Source organism: Meriones unguiculatus, chromosome 15, assembly GCF_030254825.1.
Source record: "Meriones unguiculatus strain TT.TT164.6M chromosome 15, Bangor_MerUng_6.1, whole genome shotgun sequence".
Taxonomy (NCBI): domain Eukaryota; kingdom Metazoa; phylum Chordata; class Mammalia; order Rodentia; family Muridae; genus Meriones; species Meriones unguiculatus.
The window spans coordinates 17,772,772-17,792,669 of NC_083362.1; the positions used below are offsets into that span (position 1 = coordinate 17,772,772).

Below are 19,898 nucleotides of genomic sequence, written 5' to 3' on the forward strand. Positions count from 1 at the left end.
CACCCAGGGCTTCCTTGGCCTTGTTCATTTATGTTTCTGAAGTACATTGGCCAAAACTGGCATCAGGATGGGTCCATTACTAGTAATTACAGATTAATCTGTTTTGATTTGATCAGTTTCTTCAGTAATGTTCTTTTCTATTCTGTCCCAGGATCCAGGTCAGGATTTACACTGGTAGTTATTTCTGCTTAATCCTTTTTGGATCAGAACTGTTATATATATATATATATATATATATATATATATATATATATATTTATGACCTTGAACTTTTGGATTCTCAAGCAGGCGTTCTGTGGGCCGGTCAGCATTAGCCGTGCATCTGTTGGCAGTAGACAGGGTTAGGGCTTCTTGGGTAGCACGCCTCTTACACTTCTCTTTTGTCTTGACGTGTATCTCAGAGTTCATGTGTTCCACAGTCAGGCAAAATCCTCAGAGGACTCTCTTTTCTCCCTTGTCTCTTTCCTGTTCCATAAGCGTAAGCATTTCTCATTTGTGTTTGGCTTGTCCTTGTAATTCTATTTCAATATAAGGAAACAGAAAGATACACCATTAGTATCATCCTGTTTTCTTCCCTTCCTCTCCCCACCTAAAAGATAGTGCCAGTTCCTGTTTGTAGCCTGTGTCACCAGACTTCTTGCTCAGTAGGGCAGTCTTTGAGTTTTTTGGTGGTGTCCACTTGTATCCAATAGAATTTTTGCTGTAAGCCCTTAAGTTTGTCATATTGCTGTGTCTTGGATAACATTTAGCAAATATATGGTTCCTTTTGTAATTCACAGATATTTTCCAATTTGTCCCTGGATGAGCGCTGCCTTTCTGCATCGTTGGTTTGCAAGTACTGGCGTGACCTTTGTTTAGATTTCCAGTTCTGGAAGCAGCTAGACCTTAGTAGTCGTCAGCAGGTAAGGAGTTGAAATCTGTTAAACCCTTACCTGATACACTCGGGTGAAGTAAAATCTTTATTCTCTTTCAAATGATTGCAGTCTACAATCTTATGCTTTCTTTTTTAAAAAAGTAATTTTCCAAAAAATATAATGCCTTTTACTTGTGCGCGCACCCTCCCCCATCTGCATATTTGGTGTATATAGAAGTTCAAGTGAGAGCTAGGTGGAAAAGATAGTTTCTAATGTAGACCAGTAATTACGAGTCTTCACTTTGTCTTAGTTCTTTTTGTATCTCTCTTTATCATCATCATTTCAAAACCATGAACCTTTTCATTTAGGGAGGTTATAACCTAAAAGTTTAACAGCAGAGAATGTTGCCTCTGCCCCTGTGCAATGTACTGTTCCAGAGGCTTTAGATGTAAGAATTTATCAACCTCCCTGCAGCTCTAATAAGGTGATGTTGTTTCCTGTGTTATGGATAAAGAAATGGAAATAAACTGGGCTAACATAACTCTTTTTGAAACAACAGAAAAACATTTTTTTTTGGTAGTTTTCCAATTTCTCTGTTGAGTTCTCAATGTACTTACATGGTAGCATAGATTAGGAAAAAAGATAGGATTTATAGTGCTGATTGCAGACAGTTTGTTAGAGCTCTTAGGCTCATTCTTTATAGGGCATGGGTATTTAGCATTAGAGATATATGAAAATACCCAATAAAAATATGATCTTATTGGAATCCTAACCTGCTCTAAATCCCTCATGATTTGTTACCATTGGTGCATTAGGAAGCATTTGATAACAGGTTTTCTTAAAAAAAACAAACAGATTTGTAACACCCCCCTGAGGCTTATTTCAGTCTACTCCTATCATGTTATCAAGTTTAGATTACAAAGGTGTGCACATAGTAGACTTTTGTGAATTAAGCCAAGCAAGTTTTGACACACCATTGGTAGTTTGTATATGAACCTCACTTTTTAAATAAATTAAGTAAGTTTCAGAACATTCATTCACAAGGCTTTTTGTCTTGCCTCCTGGTGGTAAGAGGCTAAAACATCTTGGGTTTGTGAACTATATGTACAGCAAGCTTGGGGGGAAAGAAGGGAAGAGAAGTGGATGGAAAGAGGCCCTCTGTCTCCTGCTGAGGCAGCTTTTTCCTTTCAGCTCACCCTGAGCAGTTTTCCTTCCCTGGGGTTCCTAAGGCCTGGAGAGGAGAAAATAAAAGCACAGAGTTGCAGCTTCCGTGCGCGGCCCTTCAGCAGACACAGAGGTGGCTCCATTTGTGGCTCTCCTTCTCCAAGCACTCAACAGTTTCCCTTTTTGCATTTTAAGCTTTATCTGCATTTTCTCTCCCCCCCCCCCCCTTTTTTTTGTCACAAGGCACAAGGACATTAACTCTGATTTCTCTTTTGAAATGTGATTGCAATGGGAACATTCGTGGCTGGTATTTTATTATCATTTTAAGTTCAGGTGGCTGTGTAAATTTTTTGCCAGATGAACTGCTTACGTGAATTTAGCATTGACTCTTATGAGTAGTTTTCTGTCAGAGACTTCTATAGCCTCTGCTGTGTTGCTCCACAGTGATGCATTTTCTCACTGTGAATGGATTGCCTGTGAGGTAGTCCTCTGGTAGCAGTAAAGCTTATAGTTTGCATACTGTGATACCAAGTAAGAACATTCCATTCATGGGATGGGGAATGCAGCCCCTGGTTGATGCTTGCCTGCTGTGTGGTCAGTTCTTAGCACCAAAACCCAAACCCAAACAACTGCTAAACCAAATCAAAACCAATTCACGTAGCATACCAATTTATATGCAATACTTGCTTCGTGGCAAAACATTTTAAATCTCAATGTAGATTTATTCATAGTTTTTGGCGAGCTTGAAGGTTTAATGGAAAGTAGCATGTATATTCTCCTTGTTTTCTGATACCACTTCTAGGACTGACTGTGCAGCACTTGCTCCCCACTAACTGGTTTTCTGTCAGAAACTGTGTGCTCAGGAGTTAGTGGGGGCCCATAGGTTAAGGGTCCTGGAAGCCCATCTCCAAGTCAGATGTCAGTTACAAAGCTTAGGAGCCAGCCATTCTACACCAAACAGCTGCAAGTTCCTGAGGTCCAATGTTCACCTCGGGCTTGATAAGTAGCAGCAACTGTTCATGAACACTGGAAACAATTTTACTTTCAAGTTTCTGGTATGATTAAGGATACAGCCAAAAACCAGAAACATGGAAGAATCATATGTCAAGATAGGGATGGATATTCAGTCTGCAGGCTTCAGGGTTCTTTATTAACTGACTTGTAACCTAATCTCCAGGAAGCTTTTTCTTCCTCTCCTCAGGGGGTTAGAGGGATGGCAGCTCCATTCTCTTATCACCTACTGACTGGTTAGTGTTGATTTTGTTTTTCTTCCTGGAGTTTGAACCAGGATCTCGTCCATGCCAGGTGAGCACTCTTCAATTGAGCCAAGGTTCTAGCCCCCCTACCATTACCTCATTACCATATTCAGGGGGGGTCACAGGGTGTTGGTATACATACAAATGACTGACACTCAGAAGGTTCCAGGGGCTTTAGGAAATTTATACTAGAAGCTGGGAACAAAGAAAAAGTATATACATATGTTTTATTATAGCAAAGTTGTTACATTTTGAAAGCTTCTTGTGTTTTTCACTCCGTAAGACAGTTATTGCTTATTGATAGAAATTAAGAAATACAAAGTAGTTTTCCACTTTCAGCAAAGTTTAATTTATTATATCTTTTTCTCTCATAGGTTACTGATGAATTATTGGAAAAAATTGCATCCAGAAGCCAGAATATAATTGAAATCAACATTTCTGATTGTCGCAGTATGTCTGATACTGGCGTGTGTGTTCTAGCATTTAAGTGTCCTGGACTTCTTAGGTATACAGCCTACAGGTGTAAACAGCTTTCTGACACCTCCATTATTGCTGTCGCCTCCCACTGCCCTTTACTGCAGAAAGTGCATGTAGGCAACCAGGACAAACTAACTGATGAAGGACTCAAACAGGTAAATACATAGCATTTACGGAGCGATGTTACACACCGATTAAAGCTTTTGCAGCAACATTTTGAAAGATTGTTGCATTAAAAATAATTACTAGAGACTAAGTGAGCCATTTTTTTTTCTGTCATAATGAATATTTGCTTAGGCTAATGAGCTCGACGACCATAGTGGTGATTAGATATATTAATTTTGTTGTCTTTTACAGTGAGTGCCTAATTTCTGTGATGAGCCATTTTATTAGCTACTTTTTAAAATTTAATATTTCTTTTTCAAAAATTTGCTTTTTATTTTTTTTAACTTGGTTTATACCAGATTGTGCTTAAGTTAAGAATATTCAGTTTGTGTCAGAACAAGTTTTTAAAAGTTAACTTTTGATTTCTCTTTTATGTTATCAGGTGGCATAACATAGTTTAAAATACTATTGTTTTAAAACATAAATGGAAGCTCAAATTGAAGAGCATAAAATAACAAAAATGCTAATTACCTATATTTGGCTTAGTATTAAATCAGCTCAATAATATACTTCTTTTTTGATATCCTTCCTTTTGGAATAGCATTTACCATTTCCTGACAGAGGGGCTTACTCATTCATGAAGGAAAGATCTTTACATTGAAGCATTGTACGTGAATGTGTTGAAAGTAGAGTTTGAAGAGAACTTTGGGAAGGCTGTTTGCATAGAGTCTGCCGAGTGTGGCCGTTCACTGTGTTTATCAAAAGGGTGTCACAACTTACAAGAGAACCTAATATGTCATTGCCCAGGCATGCTGCGAAGTAACTTTCCCTTACTTTAATATTTCCTGATTCCTTTATTCTTTGTACAGGTAAAGCATTTTATGGCATTTTTGAAATCAATTAAATTACTCTTTTCTAGAGAAGTACACATTTTTATGGATGTAGCATGATTGTATTTATTATGACTTTTTGTCAACGTTTTCTATGTTATAGTTAAACATTTTTTAAGTGTCAATGTCTTAACAGCTGGATAATCTTTTCATAGTTAAGTGTCATGTAACACAGTAGGTGTCCCATTAGCAGGCTAGTGGGGATGTTCTGAGTAGTAATTTTGCGAAAAAGAATGAAATCATAGTTGTCTTTCAAGCAAGTTTCTTAAGGGACAGAATATGGTTGTGACAATCAAATATAATGAACTTCACAACGTTGAAACTGATTATGTAAACCTCTATTACATGAGTCCTTTTAATGTTTTGTTAAATTATTTCAGTATTTGTTTTAGGTTTTTATGGTTTTTGAATTATGAAGTACCTTTATGCAATGCGGTATTCTAATAGAAACAGGAAGCTGTCTGAACATTTTCTTTCTAGCTAATTTTTTTTTTTTTTTAGTGATCAAAAGGATTCTTGCTGCAGTGTAGGGCACCGTTTTCCCATCCTTAACTGTTCTGTAGCAAGGTGGCAAAAGTTGGCCTGGATATTAGATTGCTCTGAATGACAGAACGGTGTGACGGGTATGGTGTCAAGAGGTTGGATTGTATGTATATGTTGTATGCAGTGTACATCTGTGTTTCCTATTTCATTCTATATTACTGTTTAAATAAATGTTACCCTTGACCCACCTAGTGATTAATTTTATAACCTACTGATATTTGATAAATTGTGTTGTGTAGTATATTATGGCTTAGTAAAACCATACTTTTATGGTGAACTATTCATGATTTAACAATTTTCTGTGACTACTATTTCTTCTTGAACTCAGTAATTAAACAGTTAATTGTTGACTGTTGATTCATTCCCCCCCTTCTGACAATAAAATTGACAAATGGTTCAGAAATGTATACATGCATTTTATTTCATTATACCTTTGAAATGTCTTTCCTACATAAGTACTACAATTTTGACTAATTTTAGCAAACACAGAATATGTATTCTTTTTAAGTTATTATTGTTATTATATTTTTACAAAACAAATACCAAAAGCATTTCAACTTAAAGCTCGAACAGACTAAGACTGTAATATTGAAAGTATTGACTTTTGCTTGATAATGTTTCTTAGACATAGTGATGTCCTTAAAAGTTCAGCTGTTTAGAAAAGTTTTGTTTTCTTCATTTAGTGTGTGTGTTCATGCGTGTGCGCGCCACAGTGTACACTTGGAGGTTAGAGGACACCTTGGGGTACTTCTCTCCTACCAAGTAGGTTCCAGGCTTCAAAGTCAGGTAGTCACTGTACCCACTGTACCCACTGGGCTGTCTTGCTGCCCACCCTGCTATGAAACACCTCATGTGTGTGTACACACGCTGTGGTGCGCAGGTGGAGGTTAAGGAGGCTTGTAGGAGCCAGCTGTCTCTTCTCTCATGTGAGTCTCAGACTGCATGCAGGCCACTAACCTTTACCCACTGATTTATCTTGACAACATAAGTCAGGCTTATGTTTTGACCAAACATTATCTCCTTTATAAAATCCCATCTTCTGAATATTGATATTTGTATCTCCATAAAGATTATGCCATATTATCTTATCAATGGAAACACTTTACCAATATATCTTATGTATACCATCCTTCTCTTATAAGACTATAATCATGAATCTGGAGGAAAGAGCAATTTAATTAAGAATAATAGCTATTTAGTTTTCTTAATATTTTATCATCTAGTATTTGTATTCAAGTAAGTAATGGTTAGGAGTCAACTCGTTAAAGTAAGTTTAAGAAATTATATCCATTGTTATTATTTTATGTGACAGTCACAACTAAGTTTGAGTTTAAGTTGTTTCTGAACATAAGCCATTGTAGACTTTTTTCCGTGTTTTTGTAAATAAAAAATGAGTGTTGGGCTCTATAATGTTTATTATTATTCCTATAATTATTGCAGTGGTATTATCTAACCTTCTATCACAATCACAAATAATAAGACAAAGATACCTGATAAATTTTATAATTCCCTTATCTATCTTAGGCTGGCAGATATTTCACCTATGCTGTCTCAGTCACCTCACCATCCATCTCCCATCACCCTTCCAGTGCCATCTGCCTTAATCATCTTCATCTGGTCTACCTTCCATCCATAATCCCAATGTACTTGCTTATATTTTTCATCTTGGTGTGTTTTCTATCCATGCCGTCCTTGGAGTCCTTCCTCCCAGCCTGCGTGGCTCCTTTTCCACACTAAAACCATCATGTCGTCCTCCTTCCTCCTCTCTTTCTGTCTGTTTTCCATGATTCACCTGTCCTCAAAATCCTGGAAACCTTAGCCACACCTACACCATTCTGCCTTGCTCGGGTACAGGCTGTTTAATCAACCAATCAGTTATGTCTTAGGCAGGTTTTTGCAACAAGGATAGGTATATCTGGGGGATAAACAGATCTTGAGGGCCAGCATCAGAACATTCCCTTTTCTATCTAAATGAAAAGGCCATTTTTTTAATACAGTAAGAATAATTATGAAACAATTATAAAAACTGATGGATAAGATTGTTATTCAATGTCTAATTTAAGTGTATTTGGCAATTCTTGAAGAAAATATCCTGTCTATGAGGGTCTAAGGTTTTGTACCTAAGTTATCTTTATAGTTTGTATCTATCAACCGAAAAACATCCATCTAGACCTAAAACATCTTTTTAATTCCTAAGCAACTAAGCTAATTGTAATACTTTGACTATCTTGTCTTCAACCCCACCAGAGACTTGAGAAGGAATAAAATTAATTAGTTGAGTAAATAGGAAGGTCATGAAAGCTACTTCCGAAAAATAGAACATTGACAGAGATAGTTTGCTGCCTGAATAGCCACCCAAAACTCTGTAATGTTGGAGCATCAGCTGTCTGTCCCAGTATATTTGACAGACATATATGTGAAACTAGGACTTGCTTACCCTCTCTTGGCAGAGTTTGGCAGTCGACTTGGCCAGCATTTAGGCTTACCAATTTTAGGCAGAATTCTGTCTGTCAAGAAGCAAGGGCATTTATCTATCTATCTATCTATCTATCTATCTATTTATTTATTTTGTCTGGATGGCTGTTTTGTGTCATTTGAGGCCTTTACCATGTGGAAGTTCTTCAGTGCTCATCATCTTCTTTGAGGTAGGCTGGGTGCTGCCAGGAGATGATGTCTCATTGTCCAAGAATCTTTAAAATAATAAAAAAATTTCTAAATGCCATATTCTGTAGGTTTTTGAAGACTTATCTATCTATATACAATCTATGTATAGAGTCATATCTCTATGTTAAACCTAGGATGTTATGTTCCTGTCATAAATTAGACTAGTGTCTGATAGGACATGAGTTGATTAACAACTTGTATTATCCTAAACAGTTTGCAATACCAGTTTAAAAGTATTGGAAGTAACCTTGAATCTGTACCAATATACTAAAATTTATACCAGTGTCTCAAAAATAGACTTATTTTTGCATTGATATATAAAATCTTATACCAATGAGTTAAAAATAACCTTATTTGAGAATAATAAATAAAGCCTTTAGTAGATTCAATAATCTACCTTTTATCTTATTCCTATAAGATATCCCTATATTCCCCCCTTTTTTTAACCCTATTTTCCTTATCTAATAAAGATAGAGAAAAGAAAAGAGAGAAATCCCTGTGTCTAACCTTGTTTTCTCTCTGAATAATACCATTTCTAACTTACAACCTCTACCAATGACAGTGAACATTTAATAGCTCAACCCCCTCGAGGGAAAACGGGATATTGTTCTCATGGGTTTCTTGTGGCTGATTGAGGGACACAAAGAAATCCTGTTTGTGGGCCCAAAGGAAATTGGGAAAATTGGTTAATTCAGCTAGCATTAACATTTGCGGTTCAGTCTTTGACTGTTGAGAAAGTTCAGGCTTAATAGAAGACCTGTTTGGAACAGTATGGACCAATTGAGATTAGTAGTTTTCTTTAAAGCTTCCTGGGAGCAGGCTTTGATGAGGAACAGCAACTGAAGCAGTTGAGGCTGGAATGAGCAGGATGCTGGAACAGGTGTGTCAGTGTCTCAGCATGCTGAAAGGATGAGTCCGGCTAGGTTTCATCCAGCATCACTGGTATCTGGTACTTTTGTTCTGAAAATAGATATTTTCTCACAAGCATTATACAGTCCTAAAATTAGAAGTGTATGAGATGTGCAGGATGCACACATCAATGAAGTATGGTTTTCTGCACTCTGTATGAGCAGAAGAAGGGCATCAGCAAATCTTTATTCATGCCATATGAAAGGATGGCATGCACATGTCATGGGGATTCTGTAGCCAAAAAGAATTATTGGCTGTGCACAGACATCCATGTCTCAGTCAGTGTCAGAGCTGTTTCCATGTAACGGGATCAGCAACATAAGTTACCATTATTATTGAACATATAGTCATTACCATGTTGAAATGAAAACTAGGTTGTATAGATCTTAATATCCTCTCTGTGCTCTTGGACACCTATTTTAGGCCAAGCTGCTACCTATCTCCTGAGATGAGGCCTCCCATTTAGAGACAAGCTGGTTGCCCTGAGCAATAGAAGAGGCATATGTTTTAAGTAAACTTTACAGAAACTACTTTTTACCTCAGAGTTTAAGCGTACCCCAGGCATCTTGTACCTGTTTAGTGGCTTAGGCCTGTGTTTTTGTATTTGTAGGGGCTGTTTTTGTCCTATCCCCTTTTCTTTATGAAATGGGTGGTTATGCCTTTATAGCCAAACTTTATATAGATTCCCTTTTAACTTTGGAATTTAAGCATATCCTAGGCATCTTGTACCTGGGTTTTACATTGGTTGTGGCTATCTTTGGCTTGCCCCTTTTTGATATGGAATGGGTAGTTATGCCTTTTAAACATGTGAACTGTAATTTTTGAGTTTTTTAAGACTAAACTAGGCTGGCATGTACTTTGCCACCTGTAAGTCCCCTGTGTCTTTTTTTGCATTAGGTGTGACCAACATTTGTCCCCTGTGAAAATGTCTCAGGTTCAAAAGGATAAGTCAGCTGCATTAAAAGTTTTTTGACATGGGACGAATGCAGTTTGCATGTTTGTCTCCCAGCCTAATTTCGGGTCCTTACATTGTCCAACAGAACATATCTCTTAAGCCAAAATGCCCTTTGGCATCAGATCTCCTGTGGAAGTTCCACTTCATGAGGAGACTGTCTGGCCTTTTCAGAGCAGTGTGACATCATCTTTCCTTACATAAACCTAAAGTTGATGTGATCCAACCTCTAGATTAGTAAGGGCATGTCATTTATTCTTAAGAAAAAAGAACTTATGTAGTAATTAACCTTAAGGAAAAGCTTGTCATTTTGAATCCTAGATTGTCTTTGCAAGAAGCTTAATAGCAGTTGTGCCAATTTAGGCTATAACAAGCAAAGCCAACTTTATCAAATTTGGGGATTAAGTTATTGCTAAAGTGTATTGGTGGACCCTTCCTAGAAAGAGCTGACAAGTGTCTTATAGTCAGAGAGCTTTGAATTTTAGCTGCTGTTAATCTAGTTTCTATTAGGAAGAGTGCCCTTTTTATTGTCCATAACTTAATATTCCATCCCTTGGCTTTTTCCCCATTTTCTCCTTGAACTTTCTTGGAGAAGGCATGGAGAAGAGCCATCACCATTAAACACAGCAACTAGATCCATGACTATGACCATCAAAACAAAGCCAAAGATATCCAAACACCCTCTGCAATGGCACTTTTTATTTTTGATGCAGTGTCAGGACTATTTCTGTCTACAGTCTGTCTGCCTTCCAGTTTCTCCTCCTTTTCTCCTTGCCATGTCTCCACAGCCATGGTGGCTGTTGGTGCTCTCTGAGAGCTGAGCCAGCTGTGGAGGGAGGTAGCAGCAGCAAGTTTTGTTATGTTCAATCTGCTGTTTGTCTCCTGTTTGCCCTCAGTAGGTCTATGATCTGCCCAGAGGAGGGTGTGTTTTAATTGTGGGAGTGTTTAAGGAAACAGTATTTGACCAATGAGTTTTTAGGTTTTAAGTTTGGGATGTTTTGCTGGGAGCTTATTCTCCCTACCAATCTATGATAAAGTATGATTTAAAGGGTGTGGACACTAAATTAGTTGGTGCCATTTGTTGTAGTAAATAAAACAAAATGAGTGTTGGTCTATACACTGTTTATTATTAGCCCCAATGTAACATGGTGGTATTATTTATTTAACCTACTATCTTAGACATAGACACCTGTTAGATTTTATAATTGCCTTATTACCTTGGGCAGGGCAGATAGTTTACCTATGCTGACTCAGTAACCTCACCATCCAGGCCCCATCAAATGCCATTTGCCTTAATCATCCTCATCTGGTCTATGTTCCATACATAATCCCCAAATATGTGCTTGTATTCTTCATCTGGCCCTTTCCACGCCATTATTGGTGTCCTTCCTCCCGGCTCACATGGCCTCTTCTCCACACTAACCCATCTTGTTGTCCTTCTTCCTCCTCTCTTCCTTTCCTTCTATTTCCCATGATTTTCCTGTCTTCAAAAGCCAGGGAACCATAGCCATGCCTATTCCATCCTGCCTCGCTCAGGTGTAGGCAAGGTATAGGTACAACCAATCAGGCATGTTTTAGGCAGGTTTACACAACAAGGATAGGTATATCTGGGGAGTGACAGTTCTTGAGCATCAGAACAAACTCCATCATTTCAATATGAAAATGATAATTAAAATCATCAGTAAATTTCAATATGGCTGTTAGGAGTTTTTTTTAGTTTTCAATAAATATTCAGGGTAGAGATAGAACTCAGTGGTAGTATGTTTGCCTAGACCACATAGGCCCTAGGTTCATTCTCCAGTCCTGGCCAAACAATCAACAAACCCCAATCCATGAGAAAAATATTCCAACAGGTAGCTTAAAATCTACAGAAATGTTGAAAAGCAGCCAGAGATGCCCGATCTGCTAGAAACAGTCAAAAGACCACAGCAGGTGTGTAGAGAGGGTCAAGAAACAGCACATTGGAGGTAGAGGCTAGCCTGGTTACAAAGTGAGTTCCAAGCCAGCCAGGGATACATCAGAAATGAAGCCAGCCAACCAACCAACCAACCAACTAACCAAAACAAAACAAAACAAAAACCCAAGCCAACAAGGAATACCACATTGTGGGAAAAAAATTGTTATCCAGTTTCTTCCTATTGGTAGTAGTCATAAAGATAGCAGCTGCATCCCCAGTGTGGGACTCAGGTCCCTTGTCCCAGAGGGAATAGTGTAGATATGATTTGCAAGTTAATCTCGTGTGTGTATCTGTTGGGAGCTACCTGAACTGGTAATACAGGCATTATGTATGTATTTTGCCAACATTTTTATGATGGAAAACCAGTAGACATAGGTTGAAAATATTTTAAGGCAAATAGAAAAAAAAATCTCGTGGTTGCTGTGCACAACATATGAGGAAGCATACAGTAGCCTTTCTGAGGCCTAGGATAAAGTGACTCCAGGAGAGGATTTTGGTTTAGTTTTTGGTATTCTCTCTGAAATTAGAACCATCAGAGCATCATTGTGTACAGGAGGATTTAGGAAGTCATGTACATGCAGGTCAGAACACATGTTAAGGAAAATATAAGGACATCAGTTTTCATCACTGGCTGTATTCTATACACTTGGTGATACTCTGTTTCATAAATATCCTCCCACCCCATCCCGCGGTCCCCAAATAAGAACATGAAAGGAGCAGCTAAAAGTAGACATACCTAACTGTGGCTCAGCCCAGGCAGAAAGTGCAAAGAAGGGGTAGCAAGAAGAATGTAATGCAGTAGCCAGGTGGAGCGCCAGGTTGCAGAGGCTGTGCAGAGAGTGTGTGTAAGTTTGTTTTGCTTTATACTTTTTGTATTTATGAAAATCTCTTGCTATCCTGGCTGTCAAAACTGTAAATGCCAGGACTGGAGGAGAGCCCAATTTCCTGAGTCACCACATCTTAATATTCTACTTAATTTATTTACTAATATGTGTATGTGTATGTCTGAGTGGATACATATGCATCCCGTGTGCCACGGAGTTTGTGGAGAGCAGGAGAGGGCATCGGATCCCCTGGAGCTGGGTTTATAGGTGGTTGTGAGCTGCTGGATGTGAATGCTCCTATCTGAACCCGAGTCCTCTGCAACAGTAGCAGCTGATCTTCACCACAGAGCCATCTCTCTAGCCCTTCCAATAACCAATTTTGGACTAAAGTCACAGGCATGCAGGAATAAAAAGTACGGTATACTAAAAGATTTTAAGTGGACAGAATCATTTTTTGAGGAAACCTAAGCAATGGACTTCTGAGATCAACATTTAAAATCAGTTTTTTTAAAAAAAAAAAAAAAAACGTAAAAAATATTCACAAAAACTAAAGGAAAACAAAATTTCTGTATAAAATATTAATAAGTAAATGGAAGAATATTTATCTTGATATTACATATGGAATTTTCTCATAATTAGAGTATCTTTTAAAAAACTTAAAAATACTGAAATTATACTAAGTAGTTTCCTTGACCATGATGGAATGAACTTGGAAATCAAACAGAAAAGTTATAAAAGTCTCAGATATTTGGAGATTGAACAATGTACTCATAATAACCAATGTTTCTTAGAAGCAATCACAGAGGAAATTAGAAAGAACCTTTGGATGAGTAAAAGTAAAATAGTGCATAACAGTATGTATGAGTCAGTGTGTGCTTCTGTAAGAGGTTAATTTATAGTCTTTCAGCTCACAGCTGTAGACCTGAAAAACAGTGGCAGCCTCAGTGAGTACCTGAGGGCACTTAAGAATGCAGAGCAAGCTAACCCCAAGGCTAGCAGAAGGAAGAAAATAATAACAGTCAATCACAAAACAAAGAACAGAAGACTATTAGAAGTAAAACCAAAACCATGTTTTTAAGTAAGCTATCAAACTGTTAAGTTTGTTGATGGGTTGGGGGTGGGTTGAGGAAAAGACTCAATCACTAAATCTGACATTGTGAAAGCTGACTTTGCCATTGAGGTATTGACATAAAATGCACTGCATGGAAAAAGTTATTGACTTCGGGATAAAACTACAGAACTGATTCAAGAGTTAGAAAGTTTGTAGGCTTTAAGTAACTACGGAGATTGAATTATTAAAAAAAAAAATCTCTGAAAGAATCACCTTTCCTGGTAAATTTTAACATTTAAAATAACACTAACCTTTTCAGATTCTTCTAAAAAAAAAAAAAAGGCTTATTTGTAGCTATAACCAACCAACTAACTAATCAACTGTCCAACTGCCTAGCCAGCCATTCAACCAACTATTCAACAAAAAAAATCCAAAGATCTCTTTAATGACTTTGTAACAGTTTTTAGCAAGGTTTTAGCCAAAACTAGCAGATATATGAAAAAGATAATGTTAATCTAAGCGTAGTTCTACATGTAAAATGAATTAAAATGAAAACAAAGAAATAAAGATGCCTCTATTTTCAGGTGGCATGCTTTTGTTTGTAGAAAACATTAAAAAAATTACAAAAATTTTAGTAGAGTATCAGGATTAAAAACTTTGAGTTGTAATTTTGCATGCTGCCAATGAACAACTCCCCAAGAACAGAATCCAAATGGTATTTTATAATAGCAACTACACTGTAAATGGCTTCTCTTACAAATGGTTTTAATTCTTCATTCTGTAAAATTTGATGTGTTGTACTTTAATTTAGTTGAATATTTTCAAGTGATTTTTGAGGCCTGGACTTCCTGCCTGCCTGCCTGTTTCCCTTCTTCTTTCCCTCCCTTCCTCCTCTCTTTCTTCTTGTTTCCCATGTGTTAAAGATACATTGATTAATTTGAAAATACTTGGAAAATTCAGTTTCTGTTACTACTTCTTAGTTTAATTGTATGTGGTCTCACAACAGTATGTAATTGCTATATCTATTTATCTCTCTCTCATCTCTCTGTCTGTCTGTCCGTCCTTGTTAACTTTGCTTTTAGGAGAGAGAGAACTTTCCATGAGTCTGTATTCTTGTCCTGATGGTGTGTAGATAACCCACTTTATTCAGTCACTTGACTGTAGAGTAGAACTTAGTTCAGCTTGTGCCCTCACTGGTTTTTGTTTATAGTTTTTGTTTTGTCTCTTCTGGTAGATCTGTTAATTTGGGACAGGAGAGTATTAATATCCCTAACTGCCACAATGGAGTCATTTGTTTTTCCTGTAGTTAGCTTTTGCTTCACACATTCTGACATTTAAGGTTAGTTGCATACTGTGTTACTAATTATTGTGACATCTTGGTGTGTTTTGTCCTCTTTGTTTTTATTTATTTTCCATTTTATTCCTGATAACTTCTTAAACTGAACTTTGCTGTCTGAAGTTATTATAGCTTTTTATTTATTGGCTAATAATTGTGATGTTTTCTTATATTTCTGAATCATTGCTTTGAAGTACTTTCTTTTTTTATCCCTCAACTTACAATTCTCAAGATACAGTTTTTTTCTACTTAAGTCTTTTGAAAATTAATTGAAACTTTCATAAACTTCTAATTTTTGTGGATTACTGTGCACATCTAAATTTAATTATCTATCAACCCATCATCTATCTCATCTAACATCTGTCTGTGCATATATGCATAGTAGCATGTGTGTGGATGTGACAACTTGTTGTCACTTTTTTCACCTCCCATCCACCATGTGGGTCTCAGGATTCAAACTTGGGTGATCAGGTCCAGTTGCACATAGCCTTATCTGGCCACCTGTTTGGTTCCTGTTAGGTCCTTATGTACAGTTTAAAGGACTTAAAGAAAAAGAACAATTTTATATTATGAGAAAAATGGGCAGAGATCCTCCATCATGTACAGTGTCCTCCATGATCTCTCAGTGGCTATTTACTGTAAATGATACGCCTTCATTAACAAAATCATTGTCCTGCACCCACACGTTAGTTCATGTTAGTGTTTCCTGCTGCTGTTACATAGTCCGAGTTATAGGTACATGATGTACATTTTAAGGTTATAATAACATTTTCATTGTTCTAAAGATCTTTATTGCTCTGCCTATTTATTCTACATGATTCTCCTGCCCTTCCTTGGCCACTATTCCATTTCCTAATTTTAACTATTCTAGCATGTCTTTATTTTATTTGAAGTTATGCAATGTATTGTTTTTTCATATTTGTTTTTTTTCACTTAGTCATATATGTTTTAAGGTGTCTTTCTTTTTTTTAATCTTTCATCATCTCTACATCTAGTTTATTTCTTTTCCATTCAACTACAGTTGGATATCTTAATTTCTGCCCTGTTTAGGTAATAATGAATAAAGTTGTGATTTTTTTTTTTTTTTTTGCATAGAATTTTACATAGACATTGTTTTCCAGTATCTTTAGCTAATAGCAAGGAGCTCACCCAACTTTAAACATTTCCCCCTGTTCTCTTGCACAGTTTACAAGAGGGTAGATATATTATCATTGTTTTACTGTAGGCAGGGCCTCCTTATCATCTACCTTCCTACAAGATTTTTCTTTCACCTTTGATTTTCTGTAGTTTGATAACGCCTTGTGGTATTATTTGAGCCTTCTTAGGTTGGCATTTGGTGTCGAACAGTAATCTGAGGACATTTTTAGGCTCAGGTACTTCTAATGCTGCTGCTCCTTCCTTTTCGTGGTGTTCTCTGTTCCCGTTTCAGTTACACTATGCTCTTGCAGTTGGCCAGTGGATCTTGGCTGTTAGTCTTTTCTGTTTGCTTTCAGCTTCAGAAGTTACTGTTTTCATACAGTGAAACCCTCATGTTCCGCTCAGCCCTCTCCAGCCTGCTGGTGAGCCAGTCCACGACATTCCACATTTCCTCTAAATGTGTTTTTATTTCTTACTGTGATTACTTTTTAGAATTTATACCTCATGTATTCATCTCTTTTTGCATGTTGCCTGTATTTTTGATGAAAACAGTCAGCATATTAGATATATATGCTCTGACTGACTCTAGTTCTAATAATATTTGATTCTCTTTTACCTGTTTAATATGCCTTGTGGGTGTTATATTTTGTTAAGAGATACTTCTGGAAATGAGCCTTCGGGAGAGTGGGAAGGACCGTGTAGTAGTGGGAGTCTTGCATTGTTTTTCTGTGATGAGGGCGCTGAGCCCTTTGGGGAGTTTGTCCTGGGAGTGTTAACAGCCACTCACATTTCTGTTTTCTTTTGTGCATTAGGTGGCATAGGTTAAGCACAGGAGGCTGGAGTTAACTAAATCCCAAGGAAAGGAGCTTTGCAGGGTGGTGGGGTGGAGGTGCTTAGGCTCTGACAAAACTCTAGCATGCTGGGCTCTGGTAAATAGTTTCTTCTGATGACAAGCTGGGCCTTGTCAATGGCGCATGCCTGTAATCCCAATACTCAGGGAGGCAGAGGCAGGCAGATCTCTGAGTTTGAGGTCAACCTGGTCTGCAAAGTGAGTCTAGGACAGCCATGGCTACACAGAGAAACCCTGTCTTGAATTAATAACAACAAAACAACAACAACAACATCATCAACAACAACAAAAACAGAATGTATGTAGCTGGCATATGGCACATAGCTTTAATCCCAGCACTTTGATCTCTGATTTCTAGGTCAGTGTGGTTTGTTCTCCTGAGTTGTAGGCCAGCCAGGGTCACGTGTTGAGAGCCTGTCTTAACAAAACAAAATGAAACAACCCAGAATTTTCTAGTGTATTTCAAAATACTTTTCCTCTTGTAAGTCAGAATCCTGAAGTGATTTTTTTTCTTATATGATCTGTGAAGACTGGAACTTCTGTTGGTAAAGCTTGTACAGGCACAAGGGTCTTCTTATAGCTGCCCTTTCCCATGGGCTCCATTCTCAGAGTGGCCACCCTGAGCTTCTAGAAATTTGTGTATTTCAGCTTGGGTTTTCCTGTTTCCTATGCTTTTTCCAGGAAGTTTCAGTTCCAGTGAAATACGATTGTCTGTAGCAATTTGCCCTGTGTCCATGAAGAATGCTGACTTTTCAGTTTGCTTAGGTTTTTATGCTCTTAGGATCCAGAAGACTAGAAAGCAGAAATTGTTTCATTAATGGGTATAGTGACTCCTGGTTAATCAACTTCTCCTTTTGTACTCTTAGTTTTATGTCATTATGGTGGATCTGTGGAAAGCCCACAGTGTTTCCCAGATCTTTTTACTGGATGGTCTAGATGAAGCTCTGTTTAGGGGTTGTGCTGGCTAGCTTATGTCAACTTGGCACAAGCTGTAGTCACCTGAGAGGAAGAATCCTCATTTGAGAAAATGCCTCCAGAGATTGGACTCCTAAGTATATAAGTCTATATAACATTTTCTTGGTTAGTGATCAGTTGGGGTGGGGGAGCCCCTTGTGAGTGGGGACACCCCAGGGCTGGTGGTCCTGGGTTCTGTAAGAACCGAGGTTGAATAAGCCATGGGAAGCAAGCCAGTAAGCAGCACCCCTCTATGGCCTCTGTATCAGTTCCTGCCACCAGGTTCCTGTCCTATTTGAGTGCCTGTCCTGACTTCTTCAGTGATGGATAGATGGAAGCATAAGCCAGAGAATCCCTTTCCTTTCCAAGGTCATGGTGTTCCTTTACCTCAATAACAGTGACCAAGACAAAGACATGTCTTATTTTCAAGGTACTAATTTCTTGTGTGTGTGTGTCTCAGCTAGTCAGTAGCCATCTGATTGAGATCTCTCCACTTGGCAAGGCCACAGCTCCAGTGTCTTTAGCTTTCTCTTGCCTGGTAGAGAATCCCGTGCTTACAAGACTTGTATTCCATATCTGTGGTGTGAGACTCGGGGCAAACTTGTAGGTAAATGTACAAGCCTTGCTTGATGCTCTTTGAATGTTTTTCTATGGGCATGAATAGATATTTACAACACTGAGAGATTTGAAGGGCCACAGCAAACCTTACTGATTTGATACAGCCTGGGGAGTCTAGGACTTGGGATGTTTATGGATAAAATAATGATAATTAGTGCAGTCAGGATTTACCTGCGTTGTGGGGGATGTTGTCCAATGTCGTGACAGTAACTGACATGATGCTACCTGCTGTCTACTCCTTTGGTAGTGAGTCCTTACAGCTTGCTTCCTGACAGACTTTATTTTCTAATAACTAGCTTGAACTGACATAATGAACGTATCTGTTGTAATTGTCCACTTGGTCCTTTTCCTTGCCATGATATCATTTCCTTGTATATAAAAGGATCAAAATCACTTGTAAGTACTAGTATTCTATGCAATCAACCTAAATCTCTTGTCTTAGCCTCAAGTTTCACCAATTTGTCATCACACAGTGATGTTTAAGACCCATCAAAGCTGTAGTCACTCCTTACATTCAGGATTCAGGTTATTTTACTTGTCAGTGTTTTTTTTTTTTTTTTTGGTTGAGGTTGCAGGCACATCTGTCCTTTGTTGCCCAGAATCTAAATAAATTAAGAATAAAATAAAGAAACAGTGCTAGAATAGCATACACTAAAATTATTTTTCTGAAACTTTTAAGTAGAGGATATTGCTTTTACCAGAGCCAAATGGGCTTGTTAACATGACTCTAGGCTTTAACTATCTGACTTAGTCATAGCTGGATAACATAGGCCTGCAAAGTAGTCCCAGTAGGAGGAGTCAAGCCTGCTTGTTTCTTGGGAGCAGTTTGTTCCTAAGGGAAAGGAGTGTAGAGATGAAATGAACATGTCTCCTTTATCAGAAAGGGAGCGATCAGTGTACCCACTAGGAAGGAGAATGCTTGGCTTTCTTTCAGAAGGAGGAAGCATTTTCTCTACCTTGCTCTTTTGCTTTTCAGAGTTAATCCATTTCAGCTAGACAGCTGCTTCCTTTCCCCAGAGGAGAGAATTTAGCTCTATTGCTCTTCTTTCCCCTGTGACGGACTTCTGTTGTGCCTTTTGAGTAGTATTTAGTCACATGCTCTGGTCATGTGCTGCATTCTCTCAGATATTTTCCTTTGATGAGAATTGGTGCCTTTCTACCTTCCGTAGCTAGTTTTTATATTCAGTGTTAGCATTGCGTGAGTGCATCCATGTGTTGCTGCTAAGTGGAGTTGCCCTCTGAAACTTAGCTAGGATACTCTGAAGACTTTAACCTGGTCGTCTTATACATAGGGGCTGTTGCATTAATATGTCATTTTAATATGACTTCGGCATAATCCATTAGTTCTTTTCATCTT

General features: G+C 37.9%; 1 protein-coding gene across 1 annotated transcript in view; it reads left to right on the forward strand.

The window, feature by feature from the left end:
• The window catches only part of Fbxl17 (F-box and leucine rich repeat protein 17), a 449,288-nt gene that overhangs the window by 11,515 nt on the left and 417,875 nt on the right, over nucleotides 1-19,898 (forward strand). Inside the window, 2 exon segments of the mRNA XM_060368269.1 lie at nucleotides 780-902; nucleotides 3,649-3,906. Of these exon segments, the coding sequence (XP_060224252.1) occupies nucleotides 780-902; nucleotides 3,649-3,906 (381 nt within the window).